The 24,084-nt window shown below is 40.6% G+C and overlaps 1 protein-coding gene across 1 annotated transcript; it reads right to left on the bottom strand.

Annotated features, from left to right (window-relative positions):
- Positions 1 to 8,459: 8,459 nt before the first annotated feature.
- kcnj5 (potassium inwardly rectifying channel subfamily J member 5) lies at positions 8,460 to 22,539 on the bottom strand. Its single transcript, XM_053321124.1, has 3 exons — positions 22,477 to 22,539; positions 19,502 to 20,375; positions 8,460 to 8,845 (listed from the first exon to the last, which is right to left on the bottom strand). The coding sequence occupies exons 1-3, from the start codon at positions 22,537 to 22,539 to the stop codon at positions 8,460 to 8,462; spliced, it is 1,323 nt and encodes a 440-aa protein (XP_053177099.1).
- Between the last annotated feature and the right edge of the window lie 1,545 nt (positions 22,540 to 24,084).

Below are 24,084 nucleotides of genomic sequence, written 5' to 3'. Positions count from 1 at the left end.
CCTGTGTTCCCAGACTTTAGCTAAGCTATGATAGCCAGCCGGTGGGTGCAGCTTTAGTGGACAGATATGAAAACATTATCGATCTAATCTAACTCTCGGCAAGAAGGTGAATATGCATATTTCCCAGAATGCCCCACTAATAAAAATGTGAAACTTGAACTTTGGCACTGATAAAGTTTACCTCCTTGAATAGTATTGTGTTCTCAGCAGGTAAAGCTCAGCGTGCTCAATTTGAAGGCACGGCCACTCTATAGAAAAAAATGCCATAGAAATTGTCATCAAAGGCTGCCATCGTCCGAACAGATCAAAGAGGCAGACCTCTGTCTACTGGTTGGGAAAAAGGCAATGGTTCCTGTCTGTCTGCTCAAAACTCAAGGAAGAGATCCAAGCAGTTTTTAGACAGAACCAGACAGATTGAATTGAGTTGAACATTGAGTTGTCTGGCTGTGCTTTTCACTCTTCATCCCAACCACTGTCTGTGTGTAAAATCAGATCATACCTTTCTAAGACCGTCTTACCCCTAAATTCCACCGGATGCGTCTGTGGTCCGTCTCCGCTCCAGTACAGTGGCGCATCCGATCCGTTTCCATTCTAGTCAATGTGTGTACTTCCAATGGCTGCGGAACGGCTCCGGCTTTTTTTAATGAACCGTTCCATTACATTTAACATTTATTCATAAATGTGTGCATAGTCATGTTATGTAATTAAGCAACAGCTGTCAAAAAATCCCATGGGACACCCGGACTTGTCTCACGGCACACCAATGTCCCGCGGCACACCATTTGGGAACCACTGTTCTATACACTAACGTGGGCTTACACACGCACACTCTCACACACACAGAGTAACAGAAAACCCCATTGCAAGCCTGTATGATGCTAGGGTGTGGTGCGGCCGATGGAAATCCTTTTTTCCCATGAAAGAACCCACACAGCAGACTCACAGTTCAGATGAAGAAGTCCTGTCCTCCATGCAACAGCAGCACAGCTAGTCCAACTCACAGTTCAGCTGTCTCAAGGGTTTTAAACTAGAACAAAGACAGAACAAGGCCATGAGCTGACACCAGGCTGTTTGGCATGGGAGGTATCTTGAATCTCTGTAGGTGCTGCTTCCAACCAGTACACTGTGGCTTAAGACAGTCAACGGCTGTTTGGAGGGCTTTCCAAGTTCATATCTCAGTCTTATCACTTTCTTCACTCTCTTTGAGCATTCAACTAGGATCTCATCATCTTCCAATACTTCGCTCTCATTTACCTCTTCTCCCCTTTCTGTCTCTCTTTTTGAATGTTTGACTTGCATCTCATCCTCTTCATTCTCATTTACATCTGCTCCCCTCTCTGTCTGTATCTAGATCAGCGATGGGAGGCAGATGAGCATCTGGAATATCTACAGTCTCCAGACTTAAGTTGACTTCTGCCAGGTTTCTGGCTGGTGAAGTTACTTGGACTTCATCAGGGACTTGACTTTGCTGCCTTGTGAACTCGGGCTGTGACAAAAGATCTCTCCACCCTTGAGCCAGTAGTCTTGGTGGGTCAACTTCTTCATAATCTGACTATGACGAGAGTGAGGCATATCCATCATTGACAGTTTGTGGGGGACTTTGAACCTGCCTCTGCTTTGTGCTAGTTAGCATGTGGTGTTCTTCTAAGCACTTTATATATTTATTGTTATTTATTGTCCTGCTATGGATTTACGGTTACGTCTCCCTGTGTGATTGATCACTGTATTATTACTGTACTCGGGTGTGTGTTGTTTTTATGTGTCCATTTTGCTGCAAAACAAATTGCCCCTTGGGGACATAAATAAAAGTTTATCAAAAGTTGAAAGTTGAAGAACTGACACTTGCCTATTGACAACTTCAAACCAGCCTCTCCCAGTCTGTCAATCACCTTGAGAAGTCTTTGTTCGTGTCCTTCCAGGGTTTTCCCCAATATGATCATATTATCCAAATACACTATGACCTCAAGCATGTGCATGTCTCCAACCGCCTTTTCCATAAGTCTTTGAAAAGTTGCCGGGGGCCCCAGTGGTCCCCTGTGGCATCCTTTCAAACTGATTAAATCCCACTGGGCAAATGAAAGCGGTTTTCTCTTTATCCTCTTCTGCCATTGGGATCTGATAGTAACCACTGCGCACGTCCAACACTGAAACCACTTGCTTCCAGTCAATGCATCATCAATGCGTGGCACAGTGTACTAATCAGGTATTGCTCTTCGGTTCAGTGTTCAATAGTCCATACACATGCGCAACTGCCCAGATTTTTTTCGTGCCAGGACAATTAATGAAGCATAGTGACTTTGTTATTCTTTTATTATCTCTGCTGCAAGGAGTCCTTGAAGATGGCGTTGAAGGTCATCAAGGTCAGCCAACGATATACGACGAGACCGTTCTCTGAATGGGATCTCATCAGTTAGCCATATATGATGTTTCACTCCCTTGGCTAATCCAACATCCCATTTGTCAGTTGAGAACACATGGACATGCACACCAAGGCAAGGACAGGAACAGACTTGGCTTTGCCAGGTGCCTTCTCTGGAAGCTCTAAGTCAACTTGGATGTAACCTCTGTAGGGATAGCTGCTCTCTGATTCACTAAGACCCCAAAGGTTCAAATCACTGATTGGATGTATTGGTACATGTGACAGGTGCTCGGCATACCAGCTGTCAAAAATGAATGCACCTGGAAACCACTGTCCAGTAGGGCGTTGCAAGGCTTGCCATCAACTTTCACATCAGCAGTGGAGGGTGGTCCAACAAGTCCTTCTGGCAGACTGCTTGCCTACACACCCACAGTACTTCTCTTAACATCAGCATTCATGGTGTTCACTGCAGTTGTAGTAGCATGTTGTTCTCTTTGACTTGTCTTCAGTTGTCACTGAGCATGGATTAGTTTCTGTATCACTTTTGGATAGTTTTGGATAGGACCGTAACAGAAGAAGTCACTTGAGTCTCTTTGTTATTATTATATTTATTATTTATATTTATCCTTTAAATTTAGATTAAACACAAAAACTATATTTCCCCAAATAACACAAATTAGACCCCTTTAATAGAAATAAATAATAACTCTGGACTAAACCAAAATCATCCTTAACTCACTGAGCAAGGAAATTACTAAAAATATATACACACTTCTCAGTTGGCTTACCACAAATATGTAAAAAAATACCTTAATTGTCCAAAATTGGCGGTAATATATCCCTTATGTGCAATTATTCAATACCGAATAACTGATAATACTCTATACACTAACGTGGGCCCACACACGCACACTCACACACACACTCACGGTAACAGAAAACCCCATTGCAGGTCTGCATGATGCTCGTGTGCGGTGCGATCGATGGAAATCCTCTTTTCCCACCAAAGAAACCATACAGCAGACTCACAGTTCATAAGAAGGAGTCAGGCAAACTCACAGTTCAGCTGGAGAAATCATTGGTGGGCAGCAATAAACCAACCAGGCGACCGTGGCGACAAAGTCTTTGCCCGATGTGTCGTCCTTCAACTTCACTTAAAGCTGCAGTTGATAAGTCTTACAAAAGTTACTTTTTGTCATATTTGCTAAGACTGTCAATATGTAAAGACAGCATTACATGAAACTAGTAATCTGTAAAAAAAAAAAAAAAAAAAACCTCAGCTCGGTCAATCTCATATCTCTGAGAGCGGTTGGAGCATAAAGAAAGTAATGGCGCAGCAACAACCACCGTGTGCACGTGGTCGCGTGCCGTCACGTACACGTCAGCCTCCTCTGGGGGAGGGACTTTGGAGGCAGGGCAGGAGTGCAGCAGAGAGGAAGAGGGAGGGATCCGAAAGTTGTACTTCTTCAAATTTGATGCTAAGTCCTCTCTCTCTTCAAAGTTACCAACTGCAGCTTTTACGTGGCACAAACACACATGCACTGATACTAGCCTCACTAAACTTACAGTTAATTAGGAAACATACATGAGTGTTTATCTAGGTTTCTTCTTGTCACTAGTAGACACTTTGTTAACATTGCGCTCTTCTTTGTGCTAACTTAGCTGCTGTGTTCACTCAACTCTCTCCTGCCTGCTTCCGCACCCCCACCCAATCAACACAGGTGAGTCAAACTGAGCACAGACCTCACCAATAAAACAACAGAACATAACCACATGAATTCTATGAATGTACATCTCATTTAACTATTTACCTTCAAAAAGAACTCAAAATGCATTTATATTCTTTTTAACTGAAATCTTTTTGTGTCTATTAATTGCTATGAAAACGCTTAATACCACTTCATTTCTCATCTTATTAGTTTTTCCTGCTCTCATGAGGAACTACATTTATTTAACCCCTCATTTTCTCACAGATGCTACACCTATATAACCTATAACTTTTCAAATGTGTTTATTTCAACGGCTTAACTGACCTGCTTCAAACACATTTTCACCATGAACAAACAGCAGTATGAAGTGCGTCACCTCAGAGCTCTTTGCGATTGGCTCACTTGTTCTGCGTAGCCTATTACATAAGGTTTTGTAACATGTTCACTGCTGGATTCTGGAGGCTTACAGCTTTTGTTCAGTTTGCAGAGGAAGATTCCCAGGAAACCCGCAGGTCGTGTGGGTTTCTACGCAGAGCTGCACATGAATAAGCATGTGCAAAAAAAAAAAAAAAAAGGGCTTCAGCCTATATGCACCAGCACCTTACAGTGGAGATAGGATGTCAAATTAAAAGCTACAAAAAGGGAATAAGAAATAAATACCATGCATAAAGCCCATCTTTTACCAGTGGGAGATGTAAGGGAATGAAGACAGAAGAGCTATTACAGTATCATGTAAGAGGTGATTTGAATGCATAATAAGATAATTGCAGCAAGGAGTCACAGTTGTTAAAGAGGGAGACAGTAGGGTTTAGGGGCTTTCTTTTTCAACTTTGGATGTCTCTTTTCTAGGCACTACATCACCAGGCAATCCACAGGAAAAAAAATCTGAATAGTACTTGTGCAACCAGTGCTCTGTTTGATTATGTCTGTGTGTGTCTGTTTGTGTCTTTCTTCTGTGTGGGACGTATTTGACAGGGTGACAGTCTGAGAGACATGCAGCAATAATATGGAGCTCTTACTACAATGTGCTGCACCAGAGTAAAATTCCACCCATTAACTTTTTTTTCTGTCACTGTAATTTTCTTTCTTATGCAGGATGTTTTATTCTGACTACACAGTTGTTAATAGCCTATGTGCTTCCTTCTTAGTCACAAGCATGCATTATTTAAGGGGAAAGGGAAGAGTATTAGCTGGCCACGGAAAGAACAATAGCTAGTTACTCTGTTGGTGCGGTGCCATTCATCAACCTTAGCAATGTTATCTCACTTTATTTTTCCTTTCATCATTTTTCTTTCCTGCTGTAGAAAAGACGAAAGCTTAAATAGATATATTTGTGTTCAGTTGTGTGTTTGTGGATGTTGCTGCTGACTTGAGGGTGTGATGACTGATTATGTCTCTCTTCCTCTCTTTTTCTCTCTCTCGCTATCTCTCTCTCACACACACACACACACATGCTCCCCCACACGCACCTGCCTTGGGTACCTATTTCAATGCACCATTCAATGGATGCATTATATTCATCATCGTACATTATTCAGATTTGAATCAGGGACTGTCATCTTGCTGACGATCTAGCTTCCAAATTTAATAGCTTGGACAAGAATAGCCTTGACAGCACATTGCTGTGATTCAGTGAATTTCTATGACACACTGGCCACCAAATGTAACATCATGTTCCATTTTCTGACTGGTGTACTCTGAGGGCTCTGGATAAATGTGATTACCCCTGTGAGTTCTGCAGTGTTTTCTCTGTCGTTAGTTAATAGCTGTGGTGGCCCTTTTAATCAGTCTGCCAGCTGTTTTCTGTGATTGTGTCTTTCCGTGTGTGTGCATGTGTCGAATGTAACTGCTGTCTCATAATACACAAAGCTGACTCAGGGATGCTGTGTAGGACTCCAGCAACCACAGTCATGTTCGTCCATGAGAAACCGCTGGTTATTTGCCTTTATAGATTTGAACAACTACTGTTAGATTTCAGGTTTTAGCACAAGAAGGGTGTAGGTTCCTGCTGTGATATATCCAGAATTTGCTGCTGTATATATGTTTTTAATTAATTTGTTTAAATTCAGATATGGAAAAAAGGAGATGTTATCCTCTGTATTTGTTTCATAGCATGCAGAGAGAAGTTTTTACCTGGAGCTTCAGTGCATGATAAAGTTGTGCTCTGCTGATAATTTAAGTTGCTTAAGTCTCCTTTTTTAAGATTTGGTGCACAGTTAATCAAGTTCTGCAAGTGCAAGAGTGGTAGTTGTTTTACCAAGAGCCATAGGTTAAATCTGCCATTTTGTCAGACTACAGCTGATAAAGTGTGGTCCCCGTTAAATTACAGTACTTTCCAATCCTCAGTTGCAAAGTTAGGTGCAAAAAAACTACTCACACAAAAGCACACACACACACACACACACACACACACACACACACACTTGCTCATGCATGCACACATTATCTAACAGGAACATCTTGTTCTTTCGGCCATATTATGTTTATTCCCATGAGAACACACAGAAAACAGATGACATTCCAACAATGAAAGATGATCTTTCTCTAATGACAAACATATCGTTTAGCAAATGGAATACATAGTAAGATGCTATAATGTCACAGTGGAAATAAATACATTGATTGGACAAGCATCTGTAAAAAATCAAAAAACAATTGGGGAATGGGAAATTTATCAATATCAGGAATCTCATTTTTCTCTCAACAAATGATATTTGGATACATTATCTGATAACATATTGTAGAAATCTCATAATTTGCATGCCTAGAAAATACCCTGTATTTACTGTATTAAACTTACTCAGCAATGGGGGACATAAGGGTTGATTCATGCATGCAAGCTCTGACATGTGTCCTTTCAAAGAAAAGTCAAAAAATACTGTAGGCTATGTCCCTCACAGGACAAGTGTCAGCTTCCAAAACAGTGGTCACAAGGGCCATAAACTATATCAAGCAAAAGACCCAGGGGCAGTTTGTGAAACAAAGCCAAAGTGCAGACTGAACTGAGTTTGCATGGACAATGAAGACCTTGAATCATAGGTGAACGTTAAAGGTAAACTTCAGAGGAAACAATTACAAAGAAGGCTCAACCAGACTCATGAGATTGGAGAGAAAACCTGCTGCTATCATTTGTATACTTTTATGCGACAGAAAAATATCCAGGTTGAATCTCATAAATATTTAAAACAAAAACAAAACAAACATTTAATGCTTGTGGAGCATTTGAAATATTCACGTGTGTGGTATATAAAAATCAAGAACATTTTAAATAGCAGTTGAACATAAATATTTCATATAAATATTTCAATCTACATTTGAATGTCACTTGTAACTAGGACTGACATGCATCAGCCATGTAGCGGTGTCTAGGAGGGTGGTTGGGTCAGTGTGGAGTCACCTCTTGGGAAGTTGTGCTTTATGTACCAAGAAAAGGGCACAGGATCAATGTTTTAGTAACTGTAACAAGAAAAGGAATTAAATCTTTAATCAGTCACAACATTTTCAAAATAGTCAGTCAGTAGCACATACAGTTTTTTACCAGCATTTGCTTCGTTCTTATTATTAATTTGAAACCCTGAAATGAGTATAAAATGAGGTACTCGCTGGCTTTTCTTGGGTCAAGGCTCCCGGTGTGTTGGGGAGACAGTCAGACACACAATGAAATTATTTATGGTGGTCCCGCCATGAGGAAGGCTTTCAACAAATAAAAAATAAAATCAGAAAGTGGTTGCCAGTACACGTTGCATTTTACGGATAAGTTCCTCTTGTCTTGCTAAAGGCAAACTACAAGCTGTACATATATCCTCCAGGTGAAGGGGACACAGAATAATAACAACACTGACAGAGAAAGGAAATAATAATCCCCCATGTCTTTTTGTGTTTAAAAAAAAAAAATCAATAGTAAAGTTCAATTATCACGCAGAAGCTGCTGTCAGACACATTAGCTGAGTTTTGAGACTTATATTCTGCTCAAATGAAGCTGAATTAACACACTCTAAAATGAGAATATTGGAGTATCCATGAAAAGCCCATGTTACTCTGTCATGGCTACTTGTTTCAGCTCAAGTTTAAATTATATAAGTTGAGCCGGTATAGCAGATAAGTGGTTATTACGATTATAAAAAGACAACCTGAACCACCAACCTTTAAGTGTAGATATAGATACTGTACGTGTGTGTCTTTGTATGTGTACTTACGTGTCTACAAAACCAATCTATACTATAGATTGACGCTCTAGTAGAGGAGTATTGCATGAGCCGGGGGCTGGAGAAAGATGCCTTGTCTCTCCAAACATTGCAATGGAACAAGCTGGCCATTGACTAAATGAAGCATTATATTGTCCAGTCCTCCTGTCCTTAATCTCTTGGGGTTTTTTTAGCTGATGTGGCTCATCAGTCAGGCAGTCCATCAGCAAGGGGCAGCTCCTCTAAAGCAGCAGCTGAGCCATTGGTTTCTCCTCTGTCACCCCCTGATTCTCTCTCCTCCTTGTCCTCATCCTGGTTTAGTGGGTCTGGTTTAGACAGGCGGTCTAGGGGGTCAAAAGTATGCGTTTTGGGTTCGGGGCTGAGGAGTGATAGCTGAGGCAATAGAGGCTCATCCCGAAACTTAGCAGCTAACTCCTTGGCGCTACAGGCGGGGGTGTTGGTCTCGTAGATATCATGGAAGTTGTTGTAGTCCACCTCGTAGAAGCCCTTCTCCAGAGAGAGGACCGGTGTGAAGCGGTAGCCCCAAAGCACCTCAGTGTCCAGGTAGGAACTTCGCGCCTGACATGTCATCCCTGTTACAGGTATGGATAGGTATAAGTGTCCACATAGACACACACACAGACAAACAAGCACAAAACAGCCACATATAGCACACATACACACGGTTTGGAAGGAGGGAAGTACACATACAGTCAGAGTGGACAGGTAAAGAAACACACACAAAGATGGAAAGAGGTGTGGGGGGAAAGAGAGACAGCATCAATTAATTATTCATGCTTATATAGACACTACACGCAGAAGAGGCCAGTAACCTGCACCATGTTTCCTGCATACCTCCATCGTGTTTGTGTAAGCTAAAATGTTTGAAATGCCACTGATCTAAATAGAAAGGTTTTTTTGTCATTTTGTTTGGCTGACAAAATACACACAACTGACTGGCGAAACAGTGTCAGTATTAATTTACTGTGTGATTGTGCCAACAAGCAAGTCAGGAAGAAAACAACCAAACTAAACAAACACGTTTGGGATGCCAGACATTTTTCTTTTGGAATGGAAAAAGAGAAATGCTCGGCCTTGAGAATGCTAAAGCCACAACTTTACTGTAAGTGTTTCTCATTAGCAAAATGTATGTATTGCTAGTGTCAAATATGGATTTTTAGGCACTACACAATGGTCCTCTTTATGGGCAGTGTTGATGTGTAGGTGTTAGGTTAACATTTTTTTTATGGCAGCAAAACCACAGGTGTAGCTAATAACATGAATGATGCTTGGCTTCTATTCAGTGTCCCAGAGAGCCATTTGACTGAGCCAGCTTGCATGATACCAGGGCCCTGAAACTGTCTCAATGAAATGGAATGTAGTCGTTAATAACATTACTAATTATGTCTGTGCTTTCCTGAAATGATAAAATCTCTGCTGTGAAAGCTCTATTAGTGATGTAGCTGAGCCGCAGATAGCCATGCGACTAATGATACAGACAAAAATGAGAAATAAGAAATGGGAAGTACAGAACTCGCAATTCACAAATGAGGCCGTCCATTGTCACTGCAAGGTATGAGTCTTTTAGGTTCAGTGGGAACATCAGATGCTTTCATTAGCGGTTAGCAAACTAGTTACTAACTCGCCTACATTCTGAAGCATTGCTTGTATTCAGGGACATTTTTTGTTTTAAGGTGATTAAAAAAAAGTTGTTTCAGTGCTTATTTCAGTGAAGCACACTCTTTTTTTCTCTCCCACAGCTTTTTGTTTATCACAGAGGTGTATTGCATTTGGTTTGCATCCTCAGGAAAGTGGCCACAAGCTAATCACAACAGCAGCCATTTACGGTCACCTTTTAAACTTTCAGAAGGTGATTGTTTGATACTCGAAAGACAGAGGTGTAGTATAGTTGTAGTATCACTTTAAACTGAACACACAACTCATCTTGGATACTGATTTGATAGCTTGCTTCCCCAGCTGTTGAGCAGTGTGTTTTTCCCCTATGAATGCTTAATATCCCCCATAACATCAAGCATGTGCTCTTAAAATAGATGTATTTGCCAAATTGATATGGCATCTAATGTCACTGCAAGAGGAGCGGCTTTTACACCTTTTCTTCAGCTTTCTCTCTGGAAGTGAGTGGCCTAGTTTCCACTTTTAACTTGTTTATTATTTCTGTGACTATCATCAAATGTAATATAGACTAGCATCTTTAGGTTTCTATTGAGAATTGTTTTCTATAGTGTCTGTTTATTGTTGGTTTTAAATTCCTAGTTATACTAAAACTTTGCAGTTCAAATACATTAAGAATATTTGTGAGGATCTTTTAACATCTTGTCATATTAGCATTGAAGAGATGCTGCATACAATGTTAATCTTTATATTGAAGGTGTTACTCAGGTGGACTCAATCCAAGTGTCCAGCTGCCTTTTACATTGAAATGTCCTATGAACAGGATGGCTAAGACTTTTTTCATAGACAATACTACAGCATTTTGATGATGCTCTGGTATGTTGATTATCATAGTAACATGAACAGGTTGTTCATGTGACAATCGATTCACAAATACAAATAGTTGAGTACTATACTCCATCCTCCAAACACACACACACACTTAACACACAAACAGGTTTTCAGATACTACAAGGGACACTGGAGACTATCCATAATTGAAGACACACTACATTTATCACTATCAGCATAAACAAATACTGTATGATAATGTCTCTCTTTTTCCTGTGCTGCTACAGTCAGCCCTTGGCTCCAGAACAGTGAGTTGGCTTTTTCATCTGTATTTTTTATAAAAGCACCTGTGATTTTTGTTTTGTTTTATGCATTTGGTTGAAAAAGTGTGCTTTGTGTGTAAAAGACACCTGTGCTGTGATGTGTTCATGTGCTTCAAGACTTGACAGTTAGCGGATGAGCAGCAGCCATTGAAGTAGAAGATGTTACTAAATTTGTATTATTCTTTTCATGACAATAATGTTTTGCTTTTTGTTGGAAATTTTGGATTTCTGAAAACACAAAACAACTTGTGAATGCAGTGATGTTTGGCAGCAGATGAACACAGCACCCACCTACTGTAAAACAGCTTCTGCTTTCTGTTATCTACTGTATTTTATTACATTTTTATTATGTAAACTACAAGGCTGCTGTTCCATGCTCACTGTTTCATCTTCTGAGCACATATTATTGTTTTCTAATATGAAATTATGTTGAACTGTGGTTCCCCATCAGACTGACAGTGAAAAAGCAACAAAAGCAAGCATGGACATCATGTAACTTTGGTTGCTTCTTGCATTACAAAAGTTGAAATTAGGGGTTTTCCACATGTATGTAAATGAAAACACAGCTTAGCATCATCTTAACAATAAGAGCAAACCAAAACACGTCTCAACTCGTATATCGGGATAAAGTGATTAAAAGCACCAGCATTATCTTTGTCTAACATAGGTGTAATTTGGCTGTTTCCATTTAGGTATTGTGTTTTCTATCATACCGGCACACCCGAATGGGCTCATTGTTAATATTATTACTTACACCTAGGGATGCTCGATATTGGCTTTTCTGCAGATATCCGATATTCCATTATTGTCCAACTCTTAATTTCCGATACCGATATCACCCGATACCAATACATGCAGGCTTTTCACACCAAAACTGTCAGGTAACAATATAACATATTTCCTATTGTGGAGTTAACACATTATGCCTAATTGTATTGTGATGCCTCACTGGATGCATACAATGCAACATGGCTTTCCAAATGTAAACAACTTCAACTTAAGTTATGGAAAAAAGTACCAATATGGCACTGCCATATTTATTATGCTCCTTTGTAGTCATTCCAAATTGCAAATTTACTATCCGTAGGACACACTTGGAAATAGTTCCAAACCACAGACATAAGCCCCGTTTCTGGAGGCGGGACCTTTACAGGAAGTCCTCTCATTCGCACCTCTCAGCTGTTGTGTCTCCATAGCAGAGTAGGACCCAGATAGGACCCACCGGAATCTGACGGTGACGTCACAAAGGCGACTCGCCGAAAACATAACAGAGAAAATGACAACGAGGAGGTAAACCTCGTTTCTGGTTTGTGAGTTCCTGTACATGGCGGTGGACACTGTGAACCTTTTAGCCACGGTTAGTGACCCACGAATCTAGCATGTTGTTGTTATGTGTCATCAAGCACGCGCAGATAAACGTCCCATGCTGCCTTCATGCAGGCTCGGAAATGCTGAAGCTTACAGAACAAACATCGGTTATAAAAACCTGATACGATACTTCCCGATATTACATTTTTAAATAAATATTGGCCGACATCCCTACTTACACCTGCTCTTTATTTGCCTTGACACATCAAAATGTCAGAGTGTCACTGCTGGTGTTACCGCTGTAATCACATGCTGCTCTTACTGTCAGTGCTAGCGTTTTTCATGTAGCCCCACCTCCACCTGTAAGCTCTGAGTCTACCCTGCGGGGGAAGTTGTTGTAATCACTCCCCATCCTCTGCTGAGCTTGGTGTATATTTCTAGGCATTGATGAGGTCAGAGCCTAGATGTCACATTCATGTAGTGTTCTGTTGATTAAATTACTGTAATGAATCTGTTCTGTGTTTTTCTTAAAAAAATGTTAAAAAAATATGTTGTAAAAAATACTACACATTTTAAACATATATATTTTCGTTGTACCAAACACATAATCTATGACTTATTCCCTTTTATTTGAAATCAATAATGTTTATGCATAAATAGAGTCAATCTTAATTCAATAAAAAGGTAATAATATTTTGTATGACTACAGTTAATCTGTTGTTGTGTGTTCATTTGCCCTTGTGTTTCATGGTGACTCTTGATTTCCCCCTCAAGGTTTCATGTACACAATCTGCTCTGACTACAGTGTGCTGACTAAGCTTGGTAACCTGTATAAGGACAACTAAAACTCATTCCCGTACCAGAGAACAAGACACCCAGGGCATGTCTTTTTTTCTCTCACTCCGCCGGATCACTCCGCCTTCCTTAGAAATACATTTTGCTGGCTTTAGTTGTAAGCATGTATGTTATACCTGCCAAGTGTTGTGATGGGGCTATACAGATGCACAGAAGCTTGTTCTGATCTGACGTTCCATATCATCAAGCCAGCATAATTTTCCTGCGTCTTCCAAAACCGTTACAAATCAATTTTATGGTGTGACAATGCTACGGTTGCGGTTTGTTTAGATTTAGGCATAAAAATGTCAGGTTTAGGGATGTTGGGGCCTCGACTTAAAGGCTATGGTGGACTGAACACATGGCTTTTCTTTGTCTGCTGAAAGACAAAGCATGAACTGCAGCCTCAAGGAAAAATCAAGGCCTGATTGACCTGCGCCCCCCTCAACAAAGGAAAACCGCCAAGGGGGCAAGCAGCGCCCCTTTCCCCCAGCCCTAACCGGTCTGGGTTTGAATCAGGCTGAACTCAGGATCCCATAATCCCCTGTGTGACTCTCGTCCCTCATTGGCCGTGAGACACCCGATGTCACTTCTAGCCACTGATGTCACCGCAGTCTTTAAAATGGGGATGCGCGAGTAACGCCTGGCCTTTAAACCAGTGAACAAGACGCTGTCTCTGCTAGCGACTAGTTTAAAAAGGTAAGCTTACACGTGTATTCCTCCCCCCACTTTTCTCCGAAGCTTCAACCCACGGGACGACAAGAAGAGTTCAACCGCGTTCCTGTGAACTCCACCCTGTTAATGGATTCCTTAGAGCCTGCTAATCAAAAGCAGTTCTTAAAACCCTTTCCAGCAGACGAAATGTAGCGAGACCCCTCGTTTGAACCCGTGGACAACCAATACCCGCGAGAATTGTCGAGAGCCGAAATCAGCGCCTGTTAGCCTGAAGGATCGGGAGCTTGAGGACATGAAAGACACACCGCTTGCACCAAGCCCATCTTACAGTAAGTGCTTTTCATCTGGGCAGAGTTATTAGTGTGTGTATAATACCAGTTTAGTATTATTTTGTATTGCTGTTTAAGCTTGTGTTTGGGCCAGCGCCCTCACTTGCTGTTTGACTCCATGAGTCTTTGTTTAACAGCTGTTGCCATAGTAATAGTCGCGGGTAACAGAAACATTTCCTCTACATTGTGTTTGTAGAGGACACAATGTGTTTGTAGAGGAATTAAGTCGTCCTGTCGAGTTGAGAGACCAGATTAAGCAGCCATTGACCCCACTGTGGCTCGCGAATATCTGTGGACCGACCAGCACCGTATTTCCTTTACAATCACGTCACTACCTTTGTTGGCAATTTAACTCGCCGTGGGTTAACGCCATCTTGAGCGAGAGGAATAACGGCTTTGTCAGCCTGCATCAGGTAACACGTGCACACAGCTTCCACGCTGTGTACATGTTTATCTGTGTATAAAATTTGCCATTCTCTCTCCCTCTTGATCGCTATCTCCCCTGCTTCTCTTTCTCACTCATCCCTCATCACACAGCTGTTGGTGAGACAAAACAGGCTAAGCTAAGCTACATGCTACATACAAGTAGCCTTTTCGTCAACTATGTGTGCTGCTGCTGAGCCGCTGTGTTGGGGAGCATTGACCACTAGTCGGTGCCATTGTGCCATTTTTGTCCAGCAGAAACGCCCCCCATGTCCGCCATACCATGCTCCTGAACACCCCCATTCTTACACACACCCACACCCTCTTTTTCTCTCCCTGCATCCACACACACACACACCTGTTTATTTGTACAGTCTTCCATACACATTTGTTGTTGTTTGTCTGTTAGTTATAGTAGTAGAGCAATTTATAACAATTCATTGATTAACTTGTTTATTAATAATTTGTTAATAAATTGTTATAGCTTTAAAGAGAAGTGTTTTGTGATCATTGTGCATATGCTATTGTGATAAGTTGCTAATCAAAGTAGTCAGAGCTCGGACTTTCTATTTGATTCTTGATTGTGGCTAATTTGATTGTTTGGTTAATGTTCCTGGTTTCTGGGTGGTGTCCCAAATGAATAACTAGAATTGATAATTATTTGATTTGGTTTTAATAATTTATCATTATTTATGATAATTAGTAGTCATTATTAATAACCAAAATCCCTTACATTCCTACATTTTTAGGGTCCCCGTAGTGAGGGTACCCAACATCTTTTTGGGGTGACTCATAGTGAGGCAGGGAATAATTGTAGTTTGGGTTTAAAATGTCTTTTTCTTTAAAGCTGGAGTAGGGGATTTGTGTCTCCCCCTTCTGGCAGTGAGAGCAAAGGGAGGCACCTGGCTATGATTGCTTGACACAGGTATGCAGCACCCGGCCCGGTAAAAAATGTTATGACTGTCCACTGTCACACCGAGATGTGTCACAGTATGCCTGATGGCCAGTAAGTTCTGCACTGAGGGTTTATGATAAGAGGACCTTTGTCTCCATGGTTACAATAATAACCTTGTGATTGAGATCAAGGAGTGACAGTGGTCATGGTTAAACGTAACAAATGTCACTTGGAGACAGGATCTCCTGTGTTAAAGTCTGACGTTTTGTTGACCCATCCATCCACCTCACCTCCTGTTCAGCTGACTTTATTGTTCTATTATAATGTCACCTAATTTCCTCCTTTGCTCCTGATGTACAAGAGTCATAATTCCTACAGCTGCTAGAGGACTTGTCACTTAAACATAAATATGTCGGGGCACTTGCTGAAATTACTTTTTCTTGGGAGGACCCTGACTGCCATTAACCCCTTGCGTCAGGTATAAATCTAGGTTAAATCTGCAGTTCTAAACTGCTGCTAATGGTAGTTTCCCTTCCAAAAGATGCAGCAGACTTAAACTGGACTGGATTGCAAGTCCTGAAATGGAGGTCTGAAACTTCTAGAGCTGTGGCTCTATAACTGGACTATATTGGCTGGGCCTGGTTCTGGTTGCTTTGAATCAATAAAACTGTGCCCTTGCTTTAAATAACGTCAAAACAAACACTTTGTAAGAGATTTTAAGCAATCATATCTGTTGTCAATCCATTTTAAACCACTACTGGTAACTATTACTAAAACTTACTTTTGGACTCTAGTACAGGTGTCTGTTTTCTGGGATTTTCCTGAAAAGCACTGAACCAAAAACATGAGTGCAGACACTCTTGTTCAATATTGATTCAAGATGCTTCCTGAATTATGAGAAACGTCTTGAAGCAGGCCTTGTTTTATGTATAAATAATTTACTGTAAAGAAAATCAGACAATCAGTTATCAGCATCACTGATGCACACGGCTGGGCCTCTGGCACACCAGAACAAGTATGATAAATGTAACAATAAACTGCAGCACAATCACGTTTTCTTTAGGAGCAAAATGTGAGATTAGGGAGTTTGGTTCATTATAGAACAACTTCTTCAGGGTTTCCAAAGACAATTTGGTAGTTTTGTACTGGATTTCTCTGTTTGTGTTTAAATACATGCTGCAAATAAAAGGATGTGAAAGTGGTAAACAGCAGAGAAAAAGTGGAAATATATAGATAGGTCAACAAAATAAGCAATTAAAACAGAAGTATTACTCTGTAGCTCTGTACGTCATCACCTTTAGCAGCTAAAAGTAAGTCGAACAATCTTACAACTACAGTGAAGATGTTGGTATTGCAGTCGTTGTGTGGAAGTCTACCATTTGTTTGAATCACCTATTCTTAATAAAGAAAATGATAGCTGATAGCTATGTGTGATAGTGAGGTCATCTTGATTTAGAATGTTCATGATTTCATATAGTTTTATGGTTCTCAAATACATATACATATATGTGACATTATTATTTTATTTATTAACTGAGAGAATGGAATTGACTTTATTGTATGTTCTACTTATTTAATTTATTTTAATTAGTGTGCAACCCTGTCATCAAGTGGGAAGTTACAATATTCTTCTCATTATCATATGTTACATTTTATATCAAATGCAGTGGAAGTGCCTGGAAAGCAAATGCTATTACAGATTTCCCAAGCCTGACTCACAATTATGCTGAAAACCGGATGGTTGTCAATGGAGGAAACAAGTGATGGCTGGCCATTAAGGAGAAAATGAAGCCATTTCGCACCCACTTATCTGTCACTACCAAAGTCTGTGACAACATCCATCTCATGGTGTGGTAAATATTTTACTCAAGAGTTTTAGTCTACAGAGTATGCCCGAACAATTCATGGGCAGCAGTAGATGCTCATTTCAATCTTTCTCAATTGGACTGAATTCATGAAATCATTATTTGTTTGATATGGGGCCATAAATGCATATTCTATTACTGTTTAAAAACATTTTAGTACATGACATGCATTTACTGTATCTTTACACTACAAATATTAAAAAAACAATATGCTTTTATGTGTGATCAGGTGGATAGTATTTTTTTTTTGTGTAACACAGCACTGGCCCAACATTGATTGATGCATAATTACTCTGAGAGGATGATTCATCAATTTCAAATAGCAAATGAGAATGCTTATTTAGCCATTGAATGTTTGTGACCTATGATCTTACACTTCAATTTATTATCAAACAAAAGTTCTTTTTACAGGCTTTAGTCAAACCCCAACATGGGATGCTGGTCCTATTTTGGTTAATACCATCCTGACTTCAGCATGTGTGTCAAATGCAGTACTGCAAGGATTTATATCAAGCTGTCGGCAAAAAATTTGAATCCAAGTGTCATGATTGCAATAATGATGCAAAATGGGTAAAAATAACATTAGTTAACCTTAATTCCCATGCTTAGGCAATATGTTTAACAAGTCTCAGTAAGGTTAACATGAGAACAGAGTGGGGGGAGGAACAGTAAATAGTCAGATAGGTCTGTTGCATAGCGGTCAAGGACAATGACGGCATAACCCCTGCATGATACCATGGTCTCTGCCGGTGAAGCGAGAGGTGATTTAATGTCTGAGTCAAGTATCCAGCAGTGTGGGCAGGAAGGATGATGGTGCAAATAAATAAATAAATAAATAGAGAGATCAAAAATGAAATAGAGCAGAAATTTTCAGATGCATGCAAAGCCATGCCTGATCACATTAGGGAGCTGTGTGGTTTGTGCTTTTGTTTTTGTTTTTTTATGACAATTGTGTTTCCAGGAGACTAAACACTCCTAATCAACCAGTGTGTCTCATTTATTGATGCAAAGTATGTTGATATCTAATAAAGTAAATTAGTAACATGTATAATGCATTGTATTTAAAATGAGTGTATTATAATTAGCCCTTGAACAAAGGCCAATAAACAATGCAGCTTAGGCATATGAACAATACCTGCTTTAGCCAATACCCCACAGAAAACACATTAGAACAGCAAATTAACAGCTAGCAGTGGGTCATCATGCTGTAAAGGTCTGTATTCATTACAATGATGAATAATAAGGTGATGAATAATAAGGTTTCATACAAGGGTTTTCAAAGATTACAAAACAATTACTTATTACTAATTACTAATTACTTACTTACTTAATATCATACATTGACTGTTTTTGAAAATCCCATGAATGAAACATGGACATAATAACCTGCTGTTATCTCATTTTGATAGTTGAGCTGAAGATGGTACAGTTTGCTCTTACAGCCTTGACAGACTTTTGTTGGGAAATAGGAGTTCTGTGGAACTTTACAGAAACACGGTCACGCCTGCCTTATAAATGAAAACTAGCCTGGAGCACTTCTTGGGACTGCCTGGCCTTTACTCAAAACACAGACCAGCAGTGTGGGTAGCTACACTTCATTCATTTTGAAATAAACAATATCAAAGGCATAACCTTGAAGTAGCAACAGTGGAAATGCGGGCAGCAGTGAGTACGTTGCAGCACAGAGAAACATTTGCAAGGCAGTTGTAGCAGACAGCTTGGACATCTTACAATTATCTGCCTGTGTGTAAAACATGCTTGGAAATGTTCAGAAAGGATTTGCTGATGAATGTTTGCATTAATGAAGAAACAATTGACAGCATCCTCAAAAACATTGTTAGCTTTTATGACATCATTAAAATAATAAAAACCTTAATTGAAACCTGTGCTAACCTTGAGCTGAAATGCATTAATATTATTTATGTCTCACTTAAGGAGCTGATTATCTGTTAATACTAGTCTATCTGTTTCCATCCTTTACAATATTATCTTTTGTTATTCTTTCCATTAATTTATCCATCCTCCCACCCCTGCCTCTCAGCTCACATCCTGCATTCAACAATTAATTTATCCAAATATCTGTCATATGTATTCTCTCTTTCCTCCTCCCTTGACCATCTACACCCCTTCATACCTGTGGCCTCCACCATGCCCTCGAGGATAACCACAATCTCGAACTCCTCCTTCTCCATTTGTGCCAGTGACATCTCCCAAAAGGGGCTCTTCTCGTTGATCTCATGAGAAATGATGAGCGGTGACACCAGGAAGAGGCGATCGTCTCCCGTGTCAAAGCCGATGTTGATGTCAGTCTGGTTGAGTGGGATGAACTCCCCCTCCTTCGTCTGTTGCGAGCGGATCAGCTTTGCTCGGATCGAGGCCTCCACGATGTGAGAGTTCCTCAGGTCACCAACACGAAACATCAGGCACATCTTGTTGTCTCGTACTGATATGACAGCTTTGTGTGAGAACATGAGGGTTTCGGCACGGTTCTTTGGCTGTGAGATCTTGACAAACATGCAGCCCACCATCATTGCATTAACAATGGAACCCAATATGGCCTGCACCAAAAGCAGTATGATACCTTCAGGGCATTTTTCTGTGATTACACGATAACCGTACCCAATGGTGGTCTCTGTTTCAATTGAGAAGAGAAAGGCTGAGACAAAACTGTTGAGGTTCTCAACGCAGGGGGTCCAGTCCTCCTCGTCACCATGCACCAGATCCCCACGGATGAGCGCAATCAGCCACCACAGAAAGCCAAAGAAAAGCCAGTTGACTACATAGACCAAGGTGAAAATAAAGAGACTAAGACGCCAGCGTAGGTCCACCAGTGTTGTGAACAAGTCACTGAGGTAACGGTAAGTCTCTTGCACGTTTCCGTGATGAACGTTGCACTTGCCATCCTTCTGCACATATCGCTGACGCGGTTTCTTTGCAGGGTCGGAAATCAAGTGGGTTCGCTCTGTCGAGATCTGAGCCTCCCGCAAGTGTTTGGGAAGCTTCTTCACCTACATGGAAGATGAAAGATATAGATAGAGAGGCACAGTAAGGGGAAGAAGAACAATGAAAAAAAGCAAGCAAACAAAGACAGAAAGAAAGGGGGAGAGTTGAGTTTTTTTCAGACAGTGGGATAACCTTTTTTATGTGATTTTATTGTAGCCTTTGCAAACCCACACTGTTCTGTGCTGCCGGAGGGGAGGCAAATAAAACTAAGTGCTGTTACATAGTTGCTACTCCATGCTGCTCCAAAATGACATTGTAGGTGTTGGGGGATGTATGTGTATGTACGGGGAGAAAGAGAGTAAGGACACAACAAGAACACAAGGTAACCCAGGTCTTTGTCTGTGTTGGCCCAGCTCCAGTGAGGCGATCTGGCTCCACAGCTGTGCCCTGCCTCTCCCCCTGTCCCCTGTGTTCCCTTCCGTTGCAACCAATGGGACATTGGCAGCACCTCCTTCATCCTCCCCCAACAGATGCTTATGGCATCCTTAAAATGAGAGACATGTGCCTAGCCACATATATACTCTTGTGAAGAAACAGGCTTTCACATATTGTACACACAGGATTTAAATATTTGGTGTCATGCGTGGATTTAAGAACATTTAGGGATACAAAAAACAATGACTGTCACACATTCTGGAAATATATTGCTACAAGCACTGCATAGCACTTGCCAAGTTGCTCTGCACTCTTTTTAGACAGATCCATGCATAGATTCAGATGGGAAGACGCACACCAGAGGACACAGTTTCAATGTACCTTTCAAACAGACCAAGGACATGTTGGCAGCACACTGACACTCTCCAATCTGAGTTGATAATTGAAAAGTGTTGTGTTGAGGCACGAAAAAAGCTCCTGTGTCCTCTGAATCTCTCACTGCTAATCGGACACCTGTGATCCGTCTCTCTCCAGGGTCATGCTCACATCACCAGGAAAGTTATGTCCTTTTGTGCTTGTACTGACTGCTCTTCTGCTCTATCACAAACACGATCACTCTCACAGTCCAGCCGGGGAAGGACATAATCTAAGGGCACCACAATATCCTTGCAGTGCCTTCGATTGTAGCGCCTGGATAATAAAATCTGTCAGAGAGGTTTATTCAAGATGGGCGAGTTTCATTGAGATGTCAGATGCTGTTTCACTGCTGTCCTGTGTGCATGCGCATTCGGTCAGGTATGTGTGTATTGAGTTTTAAGATATCGATTTGAAGTGATCTCTGTTTAAGGAACGTTTTGACAAAGAAGAATTGAAAGACAATGCTTATTGACCAGCATCGCAATTAGTGGCTTGATGACAATGCATTCAGTAAATGTCAACGGGCTCCCTTATGTCCAGCTGTGCTCAGAGGTATTGGATCAATTGTAGAGTCCCCCCATTTATTAGATTTAAACTTTCCACTGACAAAATCAGTGAATGTTCACATATTTGTTATTGTTCTGTTGTTGAGTTCTTGTTAATCACTACTACACTGCTTTCAAATGAATTTCCACACAGGTGCTAATTGAGTGATGGATGAAGCTGTCACAAGCAGTGTCACCCAATCTTTGGCCTTTGTAGTCAATACAGTCCCTGGGGGTGATGGTCCATAAACAAATTCATTAGTTCTCTCTGCGTGGCAGTAATAAGTGGTGGCTGTTTTCTCTCAATGAGCTCTCCCGGCCATGCTTGGGTAGACAGTTCCAATCAGGTGGAGAATCAGCACAGATAGCCAGTGAGACTTCACCCCTTGCTATTGGGACTGAGTAAAGTGTTTTTTCCTTGTGTCCCTTTACCAAGCAAACTGAAACATGCACTTATCTGAACAACACAAACAGGTTTGGTTTTACTTTGTTGTGCTTGATCTATATAATCTGTACCACTTAGTTGATCTGTAAAGCATGTATTCAGAATATCTATTGTATATCTAAGAGCCCTTTTATCCTCCTTATTTCCAACATTCTTGAAACCCCATCGGTCTGGTTTTCTTCCTTACACACACAGCTCAGTCCCACCTAATCATTCCCATCTCTCTATATCTTCTCCATCTCTTTCTCTTCTCTTTCAATTTGCTGCCACTACCATTTCTCATCACATGGTGTCTGTCACATATATTTTCTCAGAGTTGTTTACCTGTGCTGGCGTGACACCTATCTCCATGTTGTGGTCCATGAGGACTCGAGAATCTCCTGCCATCCTCAGCTGAAGCTTAACACCTGTAGGACATAAAAAGTATCACTGAGATATAATTCAGCCAAAACAATGAAAGCATTTCGCTGGCATTTACAACAACAAAATGAGCTTCACTGCATTGATCACCAACATTAAAATCAACCAATGCAACAGAGACTAAAGGTCAAAGCTGCAGTGCACTCAGACATATAAAAGCTTTATCCAGTGGACCTTAGCCCTCAGCTAAAATACACAGCCTCTTTGAAAAGAACATACATTATGTCTACACTAACAATGTGATGTTGATGTATAGTGCAACCCCCCAAGAACATTATTTTTCACTTGTCATTTAAATTGCTTAAATTTGTCAATATGTCAATATTTTCCAGCTGGTGTATATAGAACCCACAAAAACCCACAAAGGCAGTTTGAACCATATGCTTTTAAATCAAGTCAAATCTTCAGCAGACTACGATATTTGCATTTGTATTGGCTGGGATATGGGTAGAAGCTAAGAAGCTGCCATTACCGCAGTGGCATCCCATTTGTAAACCCAAGAAATAGCACTGTGGTGTAGTCTATGTCAGTATGTGAACCATATCACGTCTTTCGGGGGCCCTCACATTTTTCCTGGGGAGAGGGTGCACTGAGGGAATATTGACATGATAATCAATTAATGAAGACATAAAACCAAACAACACCAAAATCTGTTTGATACAATATAGCCAAGCAGGGCACTGCAGAGCAATGTACTATATTCTATAGCTTATCAGCACAAATAAGACAGAGCGAGGTTGATCTGTTCAGTTGTCACTTCTATCTCCAGCTTCTTCTTTCGCTTGTCCTATGTTGTCAGCCCAGGTGTTAGTGGGTCTGTGCTGACAGCAAACATAGCAGTCCCAGCAGCAGGTCTACAGTGTCGGTTGTCACTAACATTAGACAGTAGAAAATGCCACTGGCTCTGGTCTTCAGTCAATTGACATGTGTTGTTTTTTTTTTGGCATCACTGTATGCTGACGACCATATAACAGAGAAAAGAATAATATCGATTTGGTGCACAAACCAATAAGTGACCAATAAAGTTTTGCCTAACCCTAACCCTTTCAGTAAAACTGGGTGAAATGTATGATATATGATAGCATGGCCACACTTCGATTTCACTTTTTAAGCACTTTTATGGAGCTTTCACCCAACCCAAAATGTGAGCGACGAATGTGTGTTTTATTGTCTCTTCCAACATTAGTGCCAAACTTCAATTTTGGGGTGTAAAATCAATGTAAAATCATCAAGCCTCTACTCTGTCAAAAAAAGTGAAAGAATACTTCAGAAGAGTTTCACTTTTACATTTTCATATCCATTTTTTATTTTATTTTATTAAATTGTGTAACTCACCACAATGCAAGAAATCATCTGGATGACAAGCGTTTGCATGAAAATTAAACTGAAGACTAATGGCACAGTAGCTGAGGCAACTCTTTCACACAGCTTTCTGTCAAAAATGGTGATGTTATCTCTCCCAAAGCTGATATCATGATGTATTTATTTACTTATAATTATGGAAATATGCTC

This window comes from Scomber japonicus, chromosome 6 (genome assembly GCF_027409825.1).
Source record: "Scomber japonicus isolate fScoJap1 chromosome 6, fScoJap1.pri, whole genome shotgun sequence".
Taxonomy (NCBI): domain Eukaryota; kingdom Metazoa; phylum Chordata; class Actinopteri; order Scombriformes; family Scombridae; genus Scomber; species Scomber japonicus.
Note: the sequence above shows the minus strand (reverse complement) of the source record. Positions and strands in the feature narration are given on the sequence as shown.

What these genes read in the sequence shown, in the direction of transcription:
- kcnj5 (XM_053321124.1), bottom strand. Translation starts at nt 22,539, where the DNA reads ATGGCAGGAGATTCTCGAGTCCTCATGGACCACAACATGGAGATAGGT. An exon ending in TAGGTGTCACGCCAGCACAG is followed by an intron (nt 20,376 to 22,476) that starts GTAAACAACTCT and finishes TCTTCCATGTAG; the next exon opens with GTGAAGAAGCTTCCCAAACA. An exon ending in GGGCATGGTGGAGGCCACAG is followed by an intron (nt 8,846 to 19,501) that starts GTATGAAGGGGT and finishes TACCTGTAACAG; the next exon opens with GGATGACATGTCAGGCGCGA.